Source organism: Triturus cristatus, chromosome 2_1 (genome assembly GCF_964204655.1).
Source record: "Triturus cristatus chromosome 2_1, aTriCri1.1, whole genome shotgun sequence".
In the NCBI taxonomy this organism is placed as follows: Eukaryota; Metazoa; Chordata; class Amphibia; order Caudata; family Salamandridae; genus Triturus; species Triturus cristatus.
Window position 1 is genome coordinate 566668295 of NC_140581.1, and position 17369 is coordinate 566685663.

The 17369-nt window shown below is 44.4% G+C and overlaps 1 protein-coding gene across 1 annotated transcript in view; it reads left to right on the forward strand.

The window, feature by feature from the left end:
• The window catches only part of ADGRV1 (adhesion G protein-coupled receptor V1), a 1990932-nt gene that overhangs the window by 256603 nt on the left and 1716960 nt on the right, over positions 1 to 17369 (forward strand). Inside the window, exons 10-11 of the mRNA XM_085632468.1 lie at positions 166 to 342; positions 8913 to 9136. Of these exons, the coding sequence (XP_085488594.1) occupies positions 166 to 342; positions 8913 to 9136 (401 nt within the window). The remainder of the gene's footprint in view (positions 1 to 165; positions 343 to 8912; positions 9137 to 17369) is intronic.

Below are 17369 nucleotides of genomic sequence, written 5' to 3' on the forward strand. Positions count from 1 at the left end.
TATATATATATATATATATATATATATATATATATATATATATATATATATATATATATATATATATTTTAATTATAAATGTAAAATTGATTCGAGACATTGATCTTTATAGTTCTCTCAAATATTTCTAACATTAATATGTTCTCTATCATTTTATACATACAGATGGAAAGTGCTGAGCTGGTTAATGTGTTTCCTCCAATCCCACCTCTCACTCCTAGACTGGGAGCCATCCAAAATATTTCTTTGAAGGTTACTCCTGAAATTGCAAATGGAGAAATTGGCTTCATAAGCAAACTGCCAATAGTTACCAATGAACCAGAAGATACCAGCTCTTATTTGGTAAATAATGTAAATGTTTTTCTGTGCCAATTTACAGAAAATCGTTTTAATATCTCCTTTATTTGTGTCTGTTTGTAAGCTGAATTAAGAATACCCGACTGAAATGCTGCCTTTCCTGCAGGGACAAAGATGTCCAAACATTGTCTGTGACCAACTTTGGTGTGGGATGTAATAGCATTTTCATGAATCTGTGACTACAATTAATTCTGTTGAGTGTGACACTTCAGATATTTTATTCAAATCAGCATGTTCAACTACCTTATTTTTAAGTAACCTTCTAATTTACGGAAATGTAAAATGAGCTGGTCCATTTAATTTGTTCATCAGTTGTTGTAGACTTGTGTGCATGAATAATAGTTGCTTCAGATGCACAGGAGATACATTTATGAAAGTTTGGCATGATGCAACAAATAGGTCCAGCTAAAGGAGATTGTTGACATGTTATGTTATGTTATTTTGATTTGTAGCGCGCACTGATGCTCACGAGTGTCCCGGCTCGAAGCCAAAGAGAGTGAGAGTGTCTGTTTAAGCGAAGAGATGTGTTTTCAAGTTTTTCTTCAACACTGCTGGGTCCTGAATGTTGCGTAGGACAAGGGGCAGTGCGTTCCAAGCAAGAATGGCCTTACTTGTCACTGAGCTGCCTCCAAGCCTCTGGTATATAAATCGAGGAACCTGAGCAAGACAAAGAGCGCAACTGTCTAGATGGAACATAGAAAGAGAACCGTTTTTGTAGATTATTATTTTTTTTTAAATTCTGTTTATTGAATTTTCACAGCATCGTACAGGCATTCCGCCACGATAGGCGGCATTAACCAAAAACAATAAGAACAAAACTCGTAAAGGTACATGTTATGATCAGACGTTACATTACATGCATTCTTTTGGCCCCGTCCCAAGGCAGCAATCCACCCGTGTCTAAAAATCGGAGAACACACAAATATACATAGGCAAGCAATTTACACAGTGCCATTATGAGTCTGTAGTAATAAATAGTCTCTTTATGGCGACCAGATGTCTTTAGGTCTGGACGACACAGGCAATTCCTCGGCATACAACTCTAACTGTTCGTGGCAGTACACTAGGTCTTTAAGCCACTCATCAACTTTGAGGGACAATTTGCTTTCCCAAGTAAACATAATGCGCCGTTTGGCGAGCAAGAGAGCCACCCTAACAAACTTACCCAGAGTGGCCTTCAACTGGGGTACATAGCCAAGGAGACATTCTAAAGGCGTACACTGTAGAGTGATTCCTGTCTTGGTTTGTATGCGTGCGATCATACCTTCCCAGTACTTATACACACGATCACACTGCCATGCCAGGTGGATAAAATCGGCCTGTGGAAGGCCACAATGCTTGCAGTGATCTGAATCCCGCAGTCCCATTTTATACAATTTAACTGGGGTATGATACATTTGATGTATACATTTAAAATGTATGATACGTAGATTGCCATTAGGGACAAGGCGACCTGTGAGAGCGCAAATCTGTTCCCATTCCCATGGGAGGATCAGAGAAGCCAATATAGAGTTCCAGCGCTCTAGACTGTTATCTGGCCCATTCACCGCCTCCCCCTGCACCGCCTTATAAATTTTGGTAATCAATTTCTTCTTAGTTGGGGTAACTAATAGCAGTTGAAGCGACTGGAGTATAGGGGGCTCCGCTGGAAAGTCAGGGTAGTGATCTTTAAGTGCACGTTTTAGGCGATAGAGGGAGTATTGAAACAGTTATGTGGGATTCTGAATGTAGCCTGTATCAGCCTCTGAAAGATAACCACCTCCTGGAAATAGATCACTCATGTGTGCAATGCCAACCTCCTACAGGGCTCTCATGGGCCCCTGTTCCTGAGTTACTGAGAGAGAAGCGTGGCCCGCTAGGGGTAGAGCAGGTGCATAGAGTGGGAGCTTCTGAGCACGCTTGCCGATCGCCTGCCAGGCTGCAATAGTCGTATCAATAGTATTGATCTCGACTTTGGGCGTGTGTCAATTAGTGTATGTGAGGATACTAGCGAGCGGGACAGGGTATGCGTCCCCGTCTTCCACCTCAATGTGTGGGATAAAATCATGTGTCCGGAACCAGTAGTACGCGTATTGGGCTTGGGCGCAAAGATAATATATATAAAAATCAGGAGCCGCAAATCCCCCTTTATCATAAGCCAGGGTTAGTGTACGCCAGCTAATTCTGGGCTGTTTATCACCCCATACCAGCCTCAAGAGTTGGGTTCCTACTGTTTTGATAAAGTGTTTAGTGAGTTTAATTGGGATATTACAAAAAAGATATAAAAACCGAGGGAGAATTACCATCTTAATCACTGCTATGCGGTCAGCCATAGACAACGGGAGATGTAGCCACCTGTCCACTTGTTGCACTAGACTATTATAGGCTATGCCATAGTTCTCCTTAATGACAATGTCGGGATCACGATGTATCCAGACACCTAGATACTTTACCGGGTCTGTGGACCAAACCAAAGGGTATTCCAGCTGAGGCGGAGACGTAGTTAGTGTCAAGGGAATGATGACCGATTTTTTCCAGTTTATTTGTAGTCCTGAAAATAGGCCAAATTGAATATATTCCCCCCATGACTGGAGATAAATACTGCTGAGGATCTTGTATGAATAGGACCATATCGTCCACATACATGGAGATCCCAACCGGTCGATGATTAAAATTTAAGGCAGCTTCCCTATGCCGCTGTCAAATTTTGCAAGCCAATTGCGCCAAAACGAGGGCAAAGAGAAGAGGGGACAGGGGGCATCCCTTTCTAGTGCCCCTTTCAATATTGAAAGGCTCTGATGTAAAGCCACCCGCTCGCACCCTCGCTGACGCGTCTGTATATAAAACCTGTATCCACCTCGTCAAAACAGTAGGGAATCCCATTCTATGCAGTATATGTAACATGTATCTCCATTCTATAGAGTCGAACGCTTTGGCCGCGTCGAGAAGAACCGCAGCCACCGACAACTCCAGATTAAGGAAACATTGAAAAAATAGTACGCAAATTATGGGAGGTGGAACGCTCAGGGAAAAACCCGGATTGATCTGGGAACACAAGTAGGGGCTTCAGCGGTGGAATTTTCATAGCTAGTATCTTTGCTAACATTTTTGCATCTAGATTGATTAATGATAGGGGATGATACGATTCACAGGACATGGACGGTTTATCTTTTTTAAGCAGAGTGATAATCAGGGCCTGTCTTAGGGAGGGGGGAGGATCCCGGAGTCGTGAGCCTCTGCGTACATTTCCAAAAGATGGGGTATAAGAAGGTCGGCATATGTCTTATAAAATTCCGCCATTAGGCCATCAGGCCCTGGGGCCTTATTATTAGGGAGAGAAAGAATAGCATCCTTCACATCCGTCTCATCTATGGGCTGACTCAGATACTCCCTATGGGCGTCTGAAAGCCAGGCGCAAGCTATATCCGATAAGTATTCTTCCATTGCCTCAGCTTCCATCCCACCTCGGGTGGTATACATGTCCGAATAAAATCATCGGAATTGACCCACTATATCTTGTGGAGTAAAGTATGCCGAACCGCGGGAGTCAATTATACGATCAACCTGGTGATGATCGGCTTGGAACCTCAATTTAGAGGCCAAAAGTTTGCCCGGTCGACCCCCCTCACCATAGGTACGAGCCACATGCCGCCTTACAATGTATTTTGCCTCCATGTCAGCTAGAGCATTATATTCTGTCAAGAGTTCGTGAATGTGCGCTTGCGAATCTGTTGATGGTGCACTAAGATACTGCTCTTCCAGTTCTCCTAGTGTCTTTTCGGCTTTTGACAGTGGGCCCCTGATGTCTCTGAGAATCCCTGCTATAGTACTTATGCACACTCCCCGGATTGTCACCTTAAATGCTTCCCAGAGTGTAGATTGAATCTCCAGCGAACCCACATTTATCTCAAAATATTGAACAATAGCGGTCCTGATGGTGTCTTATAGATGGGATTGAGCAATGCTTCAGCCCGGAATCGCCAGGTGAAAGGTCGACGGGGATTTGTGGGGACGCTAATAGTTAAGCTAACAGGATTATGGTCTGATAACGTACGCGGTAGAATTTGTACTGCTGTAGCCCACCCATTAGCCTCTTCACTCAACAGCCAGTAGTCTAGTCGCGACCAGCTATCAAATGCTGGAGTGATGTGTGTGCCCCCAAGAGCCTCTGCGTTACGCAGACGGCAAACATCAACCAGGCCAAATTCCGCCATTGCGTCTCGCACGCACTGGGCTACTTTAACAGTGCGTGCCCCTGAAGGATTGGATTTATCTACTTGTGGGTTAAGGTGGGTGTTCAAATCGCCTCCCCAAAGGACAGCAGAGTCTTGCCATGATCGCAATACATTAAGCATGTTGAAAAAGGGTGTTGGGTCATCCACTACTGGCCCGTACATGTTAATAATCGTAACTATGGCCATTCCCAACTTGCCTTATACCATATCCCAGCGGACCTCAGCATCCGTGCTAGTATGAATAGGCAGAAATGATACCCCTTTTCTGATGAGGATAAGCACCCCTCTAGCATAGTTAGAATAGGATGACGCCAGCCGAAAGCCTGCCCATTTATGTGCCACCCCGGACTCAGAGCGGTTGCTCAGGTGTGTCTCCTGCAACAATGCAATGTGTGCAGCCTGTCTGTCTAAATGCGTCAGTACCTGGTGAATCTTCTTGGGGGTATTGAGCCCACGTATGTTCCATGTTATGCAGTTATACGTTTCACATATGGACATCTCCCAAGGTAATCACCATCAAGTGGGCGTTAGTCGATATAGAGTAAACGTGACATGTAATGCAGGCACCAACGTTAAAGCGCAGTCTGATCATCGTACCTTCGAATGTATTTAACAAGAACCCAATCCCTCCCCCCACCCACTTCAGCAGCCCCAAATTGCCAAAGACAGATCCCAATACCAAGAACATCCCCAACAAAAACAGAGTTCCATAACACAGCTTGTGGGGTGCACCCATTGGGGAAACGTAGCGGCTGAGACTCACTCCCAGATGAAGACGGGAGAGGGCCGCCACTGTGATTAGAAAAATCCCCACACCCACCATCCACCCATTTGAGCCTCAAAGGAGAGATCTGTCAGACAGTGCAAAGTCGGATAAAACCCATGATAACAATCTGAGGGGCAGTAATAAATCCAGAACAATAAAGAAGTCCAGCCCACCTCCGCAGGCACACAGTAGCGTCCAGCGTCCCTGCAGTTGTCAGATAACAAGAATGCAATAACACAAGATAAAAACACTCTAAGGTATGAAAGCATGCAACAACCACGCAGCACAACATGTAACCCCATCACTGTCTCAAGAGGGCACAGCAATACCAACTGGCTAGCGCAATATTGCGATACAGAGGTAGGCACTAGTATGCAGTCCGAGGCAATATAAGCGAACATTAGGAACATTACAGTCTTACATTACTCAATCATCGACATCAGAAGTAGAGGCTGTAGATTGGCGTTGGTGTTGTAGGGATTTAGCATAGTCCCAGGCCAGCTTCGGGTTAGTGAAGATTTTTGCATTGTCTTCCGGGCCTATGCGCAGATGAGCTGGATAAAGCATAGCGTATTGGATTTGTTCCTTCATGAGTAGTTTCTTGACTCCCTGAAACTCCTTGCACGCCGCCTGCACCGATGCCGTAAAATCTGGATAAAACGATAGGACATTACTGTGATGGTTCACTGTTCCCTTTTGGCGAGTGATGCGCAGTACAGTATCTCTGTCTCTAAAGTTCAGCAATCGGCTATTATCGGTCTGGGGGGCACCAGGAGACGGTCGCGCCTCTAGAGACCTAGGAGCTCGTTCTATGGCGAATATACTGGAAAGGTTGTCAGTTCCACAGATGTCCCGCAACAGTGTCTCAATGTAGTCTTCCAGGCGCCCAACATTTGTGGATTCCGGCAGACCCAAAATGCGCACATTATTGCGCCGTGATCGCGCTTCAATGTCCTCGTTCTTTGCCTGTATAACAGCCAACAGGTTTTCCATATCTGTGGTTTTGACGGTCACCTGCTCTAAGCCGTTTTCCGCGTCCGAAATTCGCTGCTCGGCCTCACCGATCCTCGCCGCGTGCTTATCCAGCTTGGAAGAGAAGTGATCCATGCGATCGTTAAGTGCTGCTATCTTCCCATCTATGGCCTGTAAACTGGTGTGGATGGCCGCCAACGATTTTTCCAGGGCAGAGGGAGCCGCAGTCGCAGAATCCAGCACTGAGTCAGAAGCAGCGGTTTGAGAGGATTTACCACCTTTACGAAGTTCAAAGGTAAGCCTGGCCTGTTTTTTTTCCGGCTTGCCCATCTTGGTTGCAACGCACAGAAAAGCAGGAACCACGGGCACACCAACAGCGAACACGAATGCAAGGGAGTGACCGACCAGTTCAGATGCAAGGAGCTGCCATCCGTGGTGTGCAGTCTACGTTGCGCAAACTACTTTCTAGCAGTGGACCCAGAGCACTCCAGGTAGTACAGGCAGGAGGGTGAGAGAGTAGGCAGAGATGCGTGTGGGCTGAGAGGCGATCCCTGATGGATAGGTCGGCCCAGTGTGTCACCCAGCCCGCCTGTCTCAGTTAGGGTGATGCAGCAGGCTGCCCCAATGTCTCCAGATTCCAGGTCTACCCGTTCAAAGCTTCCCCAGTCACAGCCTCGGCAATCAACAAGTGGCGATGCACACAGAGGGAATCCCGGTATGCCGCGGCGGGGAGCACTCCATTCAGCAAGCAGATCCAGGCCTCATGTATGGTAGCGGTAAATGCAGCGAGCAATAGCAGTCCTGCACCGCTGAGCCGTGTATAGAATGGCAGTTCCGACGGTCAGCCAGCCGCTAACCAGGCATTTATCTGTGACACAGCAGTAACCGCCACCGGCTACATTCTCTCCACGGCCTACCTTTCGATGCGACGCCGGGCCCTTGCTTGATTAGAGGCGCCGAGCACCCTGAGGCTCCCGCGTCCGTTCGTCCACCAGCACACCGGCGCACACCTCCAGGAGCGGACCTCCCCCGCAGATCCGGCATTGCACAGCTCCGTTTAGTGACAGCAGGCATCCCGAGTCCCAGATCACCCCCAGGGAGGCAACCCGGTCACAGCGGGATAGGCGGCTATCTTAGAGGATGGCGCCCGCCTACAGCAGTCTGGCCGCCATCTTAGCCACGGGCAGGGCGTTCAGCATTCACACTACGAGCCCCACAGACTAGTCTTCCGCCGACCAACTCACCGTCGGCGGGCCCCCAGCAGCAGCGATCACTGTCGCCTCAGATGTACCGGTGGATGGCTCAAGGAGAGCAGGATAATGCCAGGATAATTACGGCGGCCGGCAGAGCTACATTACTGTGCGGCCATCTTGCCGTGCGCCAAGCCACGCCCACCGTTTTTGTAGATAGAGTGGGCCAAAGCCATGTAGAGCTTGGCGGGCCAAAACCAGCGATTTAAACTTCACCCGTTCTGCAACAGGGAGCCTGTGCAGTGAGTGTAGGTGATATCGCACGCTGTTCCTGGCAGAGATGCCCAAAAGAAGTCTAGCTGCTGCATTCTGGACCACCTGAAGCTTTTTCATAAAACATAGTTGTAGGCACCAGGTAGTGGGGATTAGCCAATAGTCTGGTTCAGGTAGATTAAGGCGGTCTAATTATCCATGAAACTGCTTTTATAATGGTGTGATGAATGTTCATTATTGTTGGGATGAGGTTCTGGACCAACCAATAAGTCATGGGCTTGTTTTAGTTGTCTGAGAAGTTATGTGGAGATTGACAGGAGTTCAAGATTGTACGTGATATTAAGACTACTTTATGATGGTGGCATTCGTTCACTTGGTCTAAATTGAAGGACTAGATTATGAATAATTTAAACCTACAGCAAGAAGGAATTGTGAAGAAAACAACTTAAAATTAGTTAATGATGAAACATACATTTTCTTGGCTCATTGCCCTCATTGAGATGTATTTGTGTATCTGCCAATACAATAGTAGTACAAACTACTGTATATTTTTGTACTGGGATCTTTTTGGTTATATTTTAGCATTATCTTATTAAAAGGTTGAGTGTGTCATGGCATTCCTGACTTTTTAAAATAGAAATGTTTCATGTTTCTCAAGAACGCTTTCACAAAAATCATTTGTGATTGCCCTCTAATCTTTTATCAGACGTGGTTTTTCATACCAAGTGTGGCTCGTTTTGAGAACTTTTCATTTTCATCATTTTCTGAGGGTATAGCTTTTGTAAAACAAAAAATAGTGAATTTTTTTCTGCTGATTTGTTATTATGTAGACATTTTCAGAAACGGGTTTCCTCTCTGATTTACTTCTTGTTACTCCCAAATTCTGCACATGTGAGTCCAGTCTGATGAGGAAGTACTTATGAAAACTACCCTCAGCCTGACTAATCGCTGACCAACACACCAGTCACAATTTCCTTATATTCCGAGCAATGCTGCACAGGATCCTTAAAACCAACATATGAAGTGTTTAAACAGTAAGAGACAGGCACTTGGGTTAAGGGTGCAGATGGAATTAAGATAATAGCCTGCTCCTCCTTAGGGCATCATGGCGCTGGGTAACCACTTTTTTTTTATTTGCAGGTCTCCATACCATTACATCGAGATGGCACTGATGGACATGCCACCGTTTTTTGGAGTTTGACACCCTCAGGTCTCAATGCAAAATCTGTAACTGCAGAAGATTTAAGTCCTTTCAATGGCTCTGTCATGTTTTTAAGTGGACAAAGTGACACAGTGATCAACATAACCATCAAGGCAGATGACATCCCTGAACTAAATGAAACTGTAATAATATCACTCGACAGGTATCAATTTTTATTTTTTTTAAACTTAATGACAATTACTAATGGGCTTATTTTGTAGTCTGTAATGTTTCTGTTAATGGCTATTCTAATATTTTTCTAGAAGTGATAATGATGAAACTGATAGATTTATATTAGGTGGTAGCACACAATATCATATATTTATTGTTTTGGTTTCATTTGATCTGTATTGCCGTGGCTTATGAAAGGTAGCCACAACATAGCACTAACTCTTAGAAAAGCCTTAGCTCTGTGGCTACAGGATTTCACTGGGGTGCCTCCAGGTAAGGTTTTCACTCTGATGGATATTCTTTGCCATGCTATATAGTAGGATGTATTGTTCTTCATCTGGCCCTGTCGTCTAATTAAAGGAACAGTTGGTGCTTAAGGTATTTAGTGAGGGAGAGAAAGCTACATGGAAGAGGCTTGGCTTAAAATTTCTTTTAAACAATGTTTAGTTTGTCTGGTTTCTCAGCTCTACCTTTAGCAAGATCCATACTTGAGCTCTAAAGATTCGGATTGATCATCCCCACAGTTACTTTATGTGAATCTGGTTCAAGCAACCAGATGTGCTTCGCTTGATCTAACGTTGTCTTTCTTGCCTCCTTTTGTGTAAATTATTTTAAACCTGTCACTCTACATTACTACAGTATTGGAACTTTTTCCACGTTGTCGAGATGGGAGTCACTGGTACCTCAGAAAAGTAATGTCACAATGGACACAGAGCATAGAGGCCTTAGGACTTTCGGTTTAGTAACATATCCTAGTCATTATTCAAAAACGGACCAAACTTGAGAGTCAATCAATCAGGTCACACCACTCTGTATAGAACCTTCCTAACAGAAGGTCCAGTCCCTCATATTTTCTACCACACATTGTGCTATGGAGTCTCCATTGAGCTGTGTATCTGTGGTTTGGATGTTTCAAACTGACCTTTAATATGTCAGACACACCTAGGAAAGGGCTCTTCAGACCTTGTGGCACTTGCAGAAAGACGAAGCTGCACATTGATGGTCCTCATCAGGACTGCATACATTGTCTTTATCCTGCTCATAAGACAACAGACTGCAAACTATGTGGTATGTTTTCCTCAAAAACTTTAAAAAGACCTTAAGGGGCGGCTCTTTCTTTGGCTGCAAAACCTCAAGACCAGAGAAAATCCTGTCTCTGATAAGGACAGTGACACTTCATCTATCACGCAAGATGGCCGACGGGTAAGGAGCTCCGGCCGGGAGCCTGTGGGCCAGGGGTCGCCGTCTAGGCTTAAATCCTGGACATTATCCCCCCATCTAAACATCTAAACATCTCCACCGCAGGGATTGAAGCCAACTTTACAGCGATCCTCCTGAACTTTTCTGATACGCTCTCCGAATGAAAGTAATCCTTCCACAGCAACAAGAAATTCCACTACCTAGGGAAGCCTAGTAAAGAACATATTCAGGAAGCCTTCTTCTGCTCTGCTGACGGATGGCTCATTGAGTAAATTGTCGTAGTTAAAGTGGGAACGGTTTTGTACATGGTGTCAGAGGGCTAAAGCACATCCCCTTTCCTCTTCACCTGAAGTAATTTTACCTTGCCTTTTACACCTTGCTCAATCAGGCTTAGCTCACGCTTCCATTAAGGAACATCTCCCAGCCATTTCTTGCTTTTGGAGATTACCCAAAACGCCATCCCTATGGTCTGTCAGGCTCATTAATCAGTTCCTCACAGGATTATTCCGAACATTTCCATCAGTGAGGCCCCCTCCACTGCTGTGGCAGCTCAACATGGTACTTTCACAGTTAATGAAACATCCTTTTAAGCCTATCCATAAAGCGGATATAAAACTTCCCTCCTGGAAGGAGCTCTCCTTCTCGCCTTCACATCAGCAAGAAGAGTTAGCGAAATTCAGGCTTTCCCCATCCAGGAACCATTCCTCCAGTTCAGGGACGATAAGGTTATTCTACGCACAAACCCTAAGTTTGTTCCTAAAATCCCATTGGACTTCCATCTTAATGAGGCTGTAATTCTTATGTCGTTGTTTCCAAACACTCAGACATCAGCTGCAAGAGTGCTCTCTCTGGATATCAAAAAGTGCTTAAAGTTTTATTTAAAGCCAACCAACTCTTTGTAGCCTACAATGCATCAACAATGCATCAAGAAAGGGTTTCTCTCTAACTAAACAGACATTTCTAGATGGATATCTAGCGCCATTCTATTCTGTCATCAGAAGGCAGGTCAGCCTTTGAACTCAAAGGTGCGCGCTCATTCCACAAGAGCCATGTCCACATCCATGCCGTTGTTTGCGAGTGTGTCGTTGACAGATATCTGCAGAGCACCAGCCTGGAAGTGTGCACAGACCTTCACACAACATTACTGCATGGATTCAGAAGCTCTAAGAGATGCAGCAGTGGGACAAGCAGTTCTAAGGCATCTTTCTTCAATAAAGGTGAGCCATTCTTTCTTCCCGCCATACGCTTAATTCTTACGCACATTTTTCTTACTTTTTAGATGTATTATCTTTTGCACTAGATGATGTGTTGTATTTATAGAATATGTGCTTATTACTGCTCTCGCCTCTCATTCAAGCATGTGAATCTATGAAAGTTCCAATACTGGAATAAGAAAAAAGTTACTTACCTGTAACTGTAGTTCTCCAGTATTGGAATCTTTCATAGATTCACATGAGATGAGAAGCTCACCATTACAACTCATTACAGTACTACGTATACGCACTAGTGCTTTGAAAATTTAAAGTACTGGAGCTTCTCTCAGGAAGGTTCTACAGGGTGGTGTGAACTGACTGGTTGACTCTTAAGTTTGGTCCTTTTTTAAATAATGACTCGAATATGTTACTAAACTGAAAGGCCTAACCCCTCTATGTTCTATTTCTATGGAAACATTTATTTTCTAAGGTACCGGGGACTTCCATCTCGACAATGGGGGATGATTCAAGTATGTGAATCTATGAAAGATTCCAATATTTGAGAACTACAGTTACAGGTAAGTAATTTAATTTCATAACCCTGTCTTTTGTTGAGCCCCGTCTGTTCTCTTAAATGAAGGACAAGTAGGATCACTCCAAGCAGTGTGATATTATGATTGATACTTGTGTTAACTGGTGCAATCTGGTGGGCAAAAGGGAGATCGTTGGTGACCCAGGACCCCAGATTTGTCATTGATTGCCCTGAGAAAGTGTGGCCCATATTTCTGGTCGGAAAAGAGAGATTTGTCAAACCATGTCCAGGGTATGGGGTGGCCTTTGACTAATTGTCCAGGTATAACAGTTAGCAGGATTTCACTGTGATACTGTTCAGTAAATGTATATCTCCTTCTTTCAATTATGGGTATTAACCAGGTTATTCTATTCATTTGTGGGTATAGAGATCTCTTGTAAATGCAAAAAAGTAGCAGATAAAGATGAGATCCTTGGAGGACCCAAATACAATCGGATTTGGAGAGGAAGATGATGACCTTGATTTGTTTTATGTGATCTCACAGTGACTGACACAATTAAAGCATTGTTATATTTAACTCTATTTTCCTAATGAACAGTGAAGATGTTTTGATCTACTGTGTCATGGACCACAGACCGATAAAGCAAGATCAGGATTTTTAACTGTCTGGCATTGAGAGAGGACCCAGTATCTTCTCTGAGGTCAGCAGATGCAGGATCCTTGCCCTATGCTAGGCCTGAAGCTTGATTGTCTAGAATGTAAAATGATACTAGATTTGATTCAATTAATTTTGAAGGTAGTGGATGAATTCTCTGTTAAACATTTTACATAGTTGGGCGAGGTTTGAGATGGGTCTATAGCTGCTTAATTCAAAAGGTTGACAACTGTTTGTGATAATAGAGTGGCTACAATGTCTTTCTTTAGATGTTTGGGAACTGCCCTTTGTAGGAGCAAGAATTTATGATTCTTGTTATATCTGGTCCAGGAGTAGCCAGGTGTTCTTTAATGGTGGATGCTGAGTAGGGTCCTGCTGGATGGTTTGAGGCTTTTATTTTGCCCACAGTTTTGTTCACTTTCCCATAACTCGTACTAAAAATGATAAACAACTACTGCATACATTAGAAGATAAACTCCAGGTATTCATGATAGAACATAATTCATATTACACTGGTCTGAGCTTAACAAAGGGATTCTGGAATTGTGAATATGTGCAATGTGCACTAAACCTATAAACAGCGGTCTGGCACTAGAGATAAACTGCACCAGAAATACAAGATGGGAGGGCTGAGCAAGACCATCAAACGATGGGAATAGATAATGTGAAAGACACAACACTGGGGCAAGTTATGGATACCCTTCACTAAATTCTTGGTGCACTAGACTCTATTGTATACAACAAAGACCTGTTCACAGTGTGAACGATTATTTCATACATCCGTTTCGGTTGTCATAGACGTTAGACACTCATTTGCAGCTTGCGATTCTATCGTCTAAGCTATTCTACGGTGTAGTTCACTGAAAAGAAAGAAAAAGAAATTTTGCCTACGAGGTAAGTCACACTAACTATCAATGTGTAATAACCTTATGTCTCCGCCACCCAAATGTTGTGAGAAAAGGAGTGAAAAGGAGTGTTGGTGCCTCACGGTAGCGCCACCAAGGAGGGTAAAGCAGGATGGTACTCGCCTGCTACCTCAAATTCTCATCATCAGCTACCAACACTCCAAAAGCAAGAAAATGTGTCTGATGCCAGTGATTAACTATACAGGTGCTAGGGTGTGTAGTTAAGAAAGAGAGAAGAAACAGAGAACTGTGCTATAATATGTGCACCGTCTCAAACCCCTAAGTGATATATACTAATATCAGAAAAAGAGCTAGATCACACTGGCTTGCATACTTTATTCTAAGCTGCGTGATAGCTCATATGTTAAAATGCCGACATGTTTCGTTACCATTGGACAACACTCACGGCAACTTCTTCAGGGCGTGGGGTCTGTTCGTTTCACCCTGCACCTCTATTTGTCATTTAAAAACAATTCTGTAGGAGACAAAAGAGAACATACACAAACACAACAACACAAGACAGACTGGGTTGGTAACCTGTTATTGAAGGGCAAATGTCCTATGTATAGTCTTATGGAACCCCCTATAACATATATTTACCAGGATGTAGCCCACCATGGGCATACCTTTACCCGTGAGAACTTGCGGCTCTGTATGCGCGTTCAAGGCTCCACTTGTTCCACTCCAAACGTGAGTCTGTAATGTATAATACATAGTGAGCAGTGCATGCTTACTCCCGTTTTAATATCTCATTCATGGGTAATACGGGATTACCCGCAGCAGAGGCAGAACACCCCTATAATTGCTAAGGCTAACAACATTGTGGTCAATCTTTCTCACTATCCCCTTACAGAGGCGGAAACCGCTATACTTAACAAAGGGTTGGGATTTGTCCCTACCCCTCGACATGACGGGTTTCAACTCCGGGCGGAACTGTACGGGCTAATGAGGAAGATTAAACTTAAAAAGTTTTTTGCCGGGAAGGAAAAGGAGGATGTATCCAATTTTTGTACAAATTTGCGGCGCCCTTCCCAGTTTTGCCCCCCTGGTAATACAACAGGCCCAGAGACTGTGGTGTTTGAACAAAAGATCTTACAGGAGATTGGTCAGATTGAACAAAGCATGCAGACTGTGGATTACAGCAATATGAGCTCTAGCGACTGGCAGGCATTGACAAGCCTACAAAACAATCAAACAATCACTATTAAGCCAGCCGATAAAGGCGGGGCGGTCGTAGTGATGGACACACTCGACTACGACACAGAGGTGGCCAGGCTTTTGGGGAACCGCTGCAATTACAGACCTCTAGCGCGGGACCCAACCAATGACTTGCAGGCGACCATTATCCAACTGGTAACCGGGGCTAAAGAAAAGAAATGGGTTACATATAGGGAAGCCGAATTCCTGATCAACACGAAACCGAGGATGCCGGCGTTCTATATTGTACCCAAAATTCATAAAAAACAACAGCCCCCGCCCGGACGACCTATCGTCTCCGGCATCCAGTCGCTACTAGAACCACTATCCCAGTTTGCGGACTTCTTCCTAAGGGAATGCGTCATCACCCAACCCTCATATGTCCAGGACACCACGGACGTGTTGAGAATTTTGGAGAATGTCTCATATAATCCAGCAAACCAATTCCTTGTAACCATCGACATAGAGTCGCTGTATACCAGCATCCCTCAGGAGGCAACGCTGGTGGCAGCAGCGCGTGCCCTGAGGGACTCTGAATGGTTTTATGACTGCCCCCAAACCTTCGTCCTCCAATGCATAGAGATCGCATTGACCCAAAATTTCTTCTCATGTAAAGATCAGATATATCTCCAAGTGTCGGGGACTTCGATGGGGGCTACATTCGCCCCCAGTCTGGCCTGCATTTATGTGGGCCAGTTCGAGGCTTACCACATCAATACAGACACTAATCTCTTCCAGAGGAATATTGTCCTCTGGAAGAGATATATAGATGATATACTTTGTATATGGGAAGGGACCGAGGAAGAACTAAATGATTTCCTTGCTTGGCTCAATAGCTTGGACGAGTGTTTAAAGTTCACCTGGGAAATAAGCAAAACTAGAGCAGTCTATCTGGATTTGGACATCCAAGCTGAGGGTGAGAGGTTGGTGACCAGGGTTCACCACAAACCAACGGACAAAAATTCTCTTTTACATTATAGCTCCTACCACCCGAGGGCCCTCCGTGACAACTTGCCCGTAGGACAGTTTCTAAGATATCGCCGAAACTGCTCCACCACACAGGAATACTCTGTACAATCGAATGTCTTGGCTACTAAGCTACAGGATCGAGCTTACCCAAGGAAGGTCATAAGACAGGCAAAAAAACGAGCATATAACACCCCTCGTGCAGTCCTGTTGGAAAAGACCAAAAGGGAAAAAGGTGAATGTATCCCAGTGGTCACCACCTTTGGACCACTTTCCACAAAAATCAGGCAAATCATTCGGAGGCATTGGCATCTGCTTAGTACCACCAATATGCAGATGCCTCCCCCTCGTTTCGCATTCAAAAGGTCTGCGAATATTCGGGACCGGCTGGTCCACACTAGACCCAAAACAAGTCCACGCGAAACCAACATCCCCTCCGGGCATTACCCATGTGGAAATTGCTCCGTGTGCGCATTTACATCACCAACCAAAAATGTTACTCTTGAAAATAATAAGACCTGGTTTCTAAACAAATTTAGCAACTGTAACACCTCGCATGTGATTTACAGACTGACATGCCCCTGTGAGCTTCACTACATCGGCCTTACCACCAGGAAGGTAAAAACAAGAATACAAGAACACCTGAGCACACTCCGTGCAGGTAAATTGAGCACCAAATTGGTGCAACACTTTCAAACACGAAAACATACTGCCCAAGAAGTGCGCTGGGTAGTGCTTGAAAGAGTCACAGGGGACCAGTTCAATATTGAATCCAGACTGAGTAACAGGGAAGCACGGTGGATTTATCAAGAGGGAGTGGACCAGATTGGACTAAACGACCTTATAGAATGGAGTAAGGTGAATGCATGATTCATGATTATCTATCATTGTAATCCATGGCCACGGAAAGTATACCAGCAGTGTAACGAGGCAACACTTAGCGTATGGCATGAATGAGTTATAATTGCCAGTAACGCAATCTCAGTATATTAAAACATTGATTGCTGGGTTATCATCATTGTTGCTGTTACCAGACACCGTAGGTCCACTACATTTTATCTTTATCTCTGGCAAATTACATTTGGATACATACCTGTGGGAATATCCTAGGTAATATATCACTTTGGATACTCTTAAAGGTGGTAAATATGTATTTATCAGTATCCTAAACTGGGCTTCAGCCAATATGATTAGGAGTATGTTCCTGAAAATCATAGGAGTATCCCACGCAATACATCAGGATGGGCGGGGGGGTTTTGTAAGTTGCAAACAGGTAGATGTACACTTAGCGATCATCATTCCACACTAAGTTGGAACAAATACATGCGGCAATGTTAGCACGTCAATAAATACAGATAGGCATAATATGGCATTCCCCATTGCAAAATGGCAACCCCTCTTTTTACACCATATCGAGCCTTGTATTTTAATGGGACTTGCGTAGACTGATTAGATGATACATAAATCGCGCAATGGAATGGCCGGGCAGGTGTGATATTGAGTAACTGCCAGTGATGAACGTTTTCACGGCGAGCCTATCTTCCATTGCCCATTCCAAAATGGCGCCCCTCTTTTAC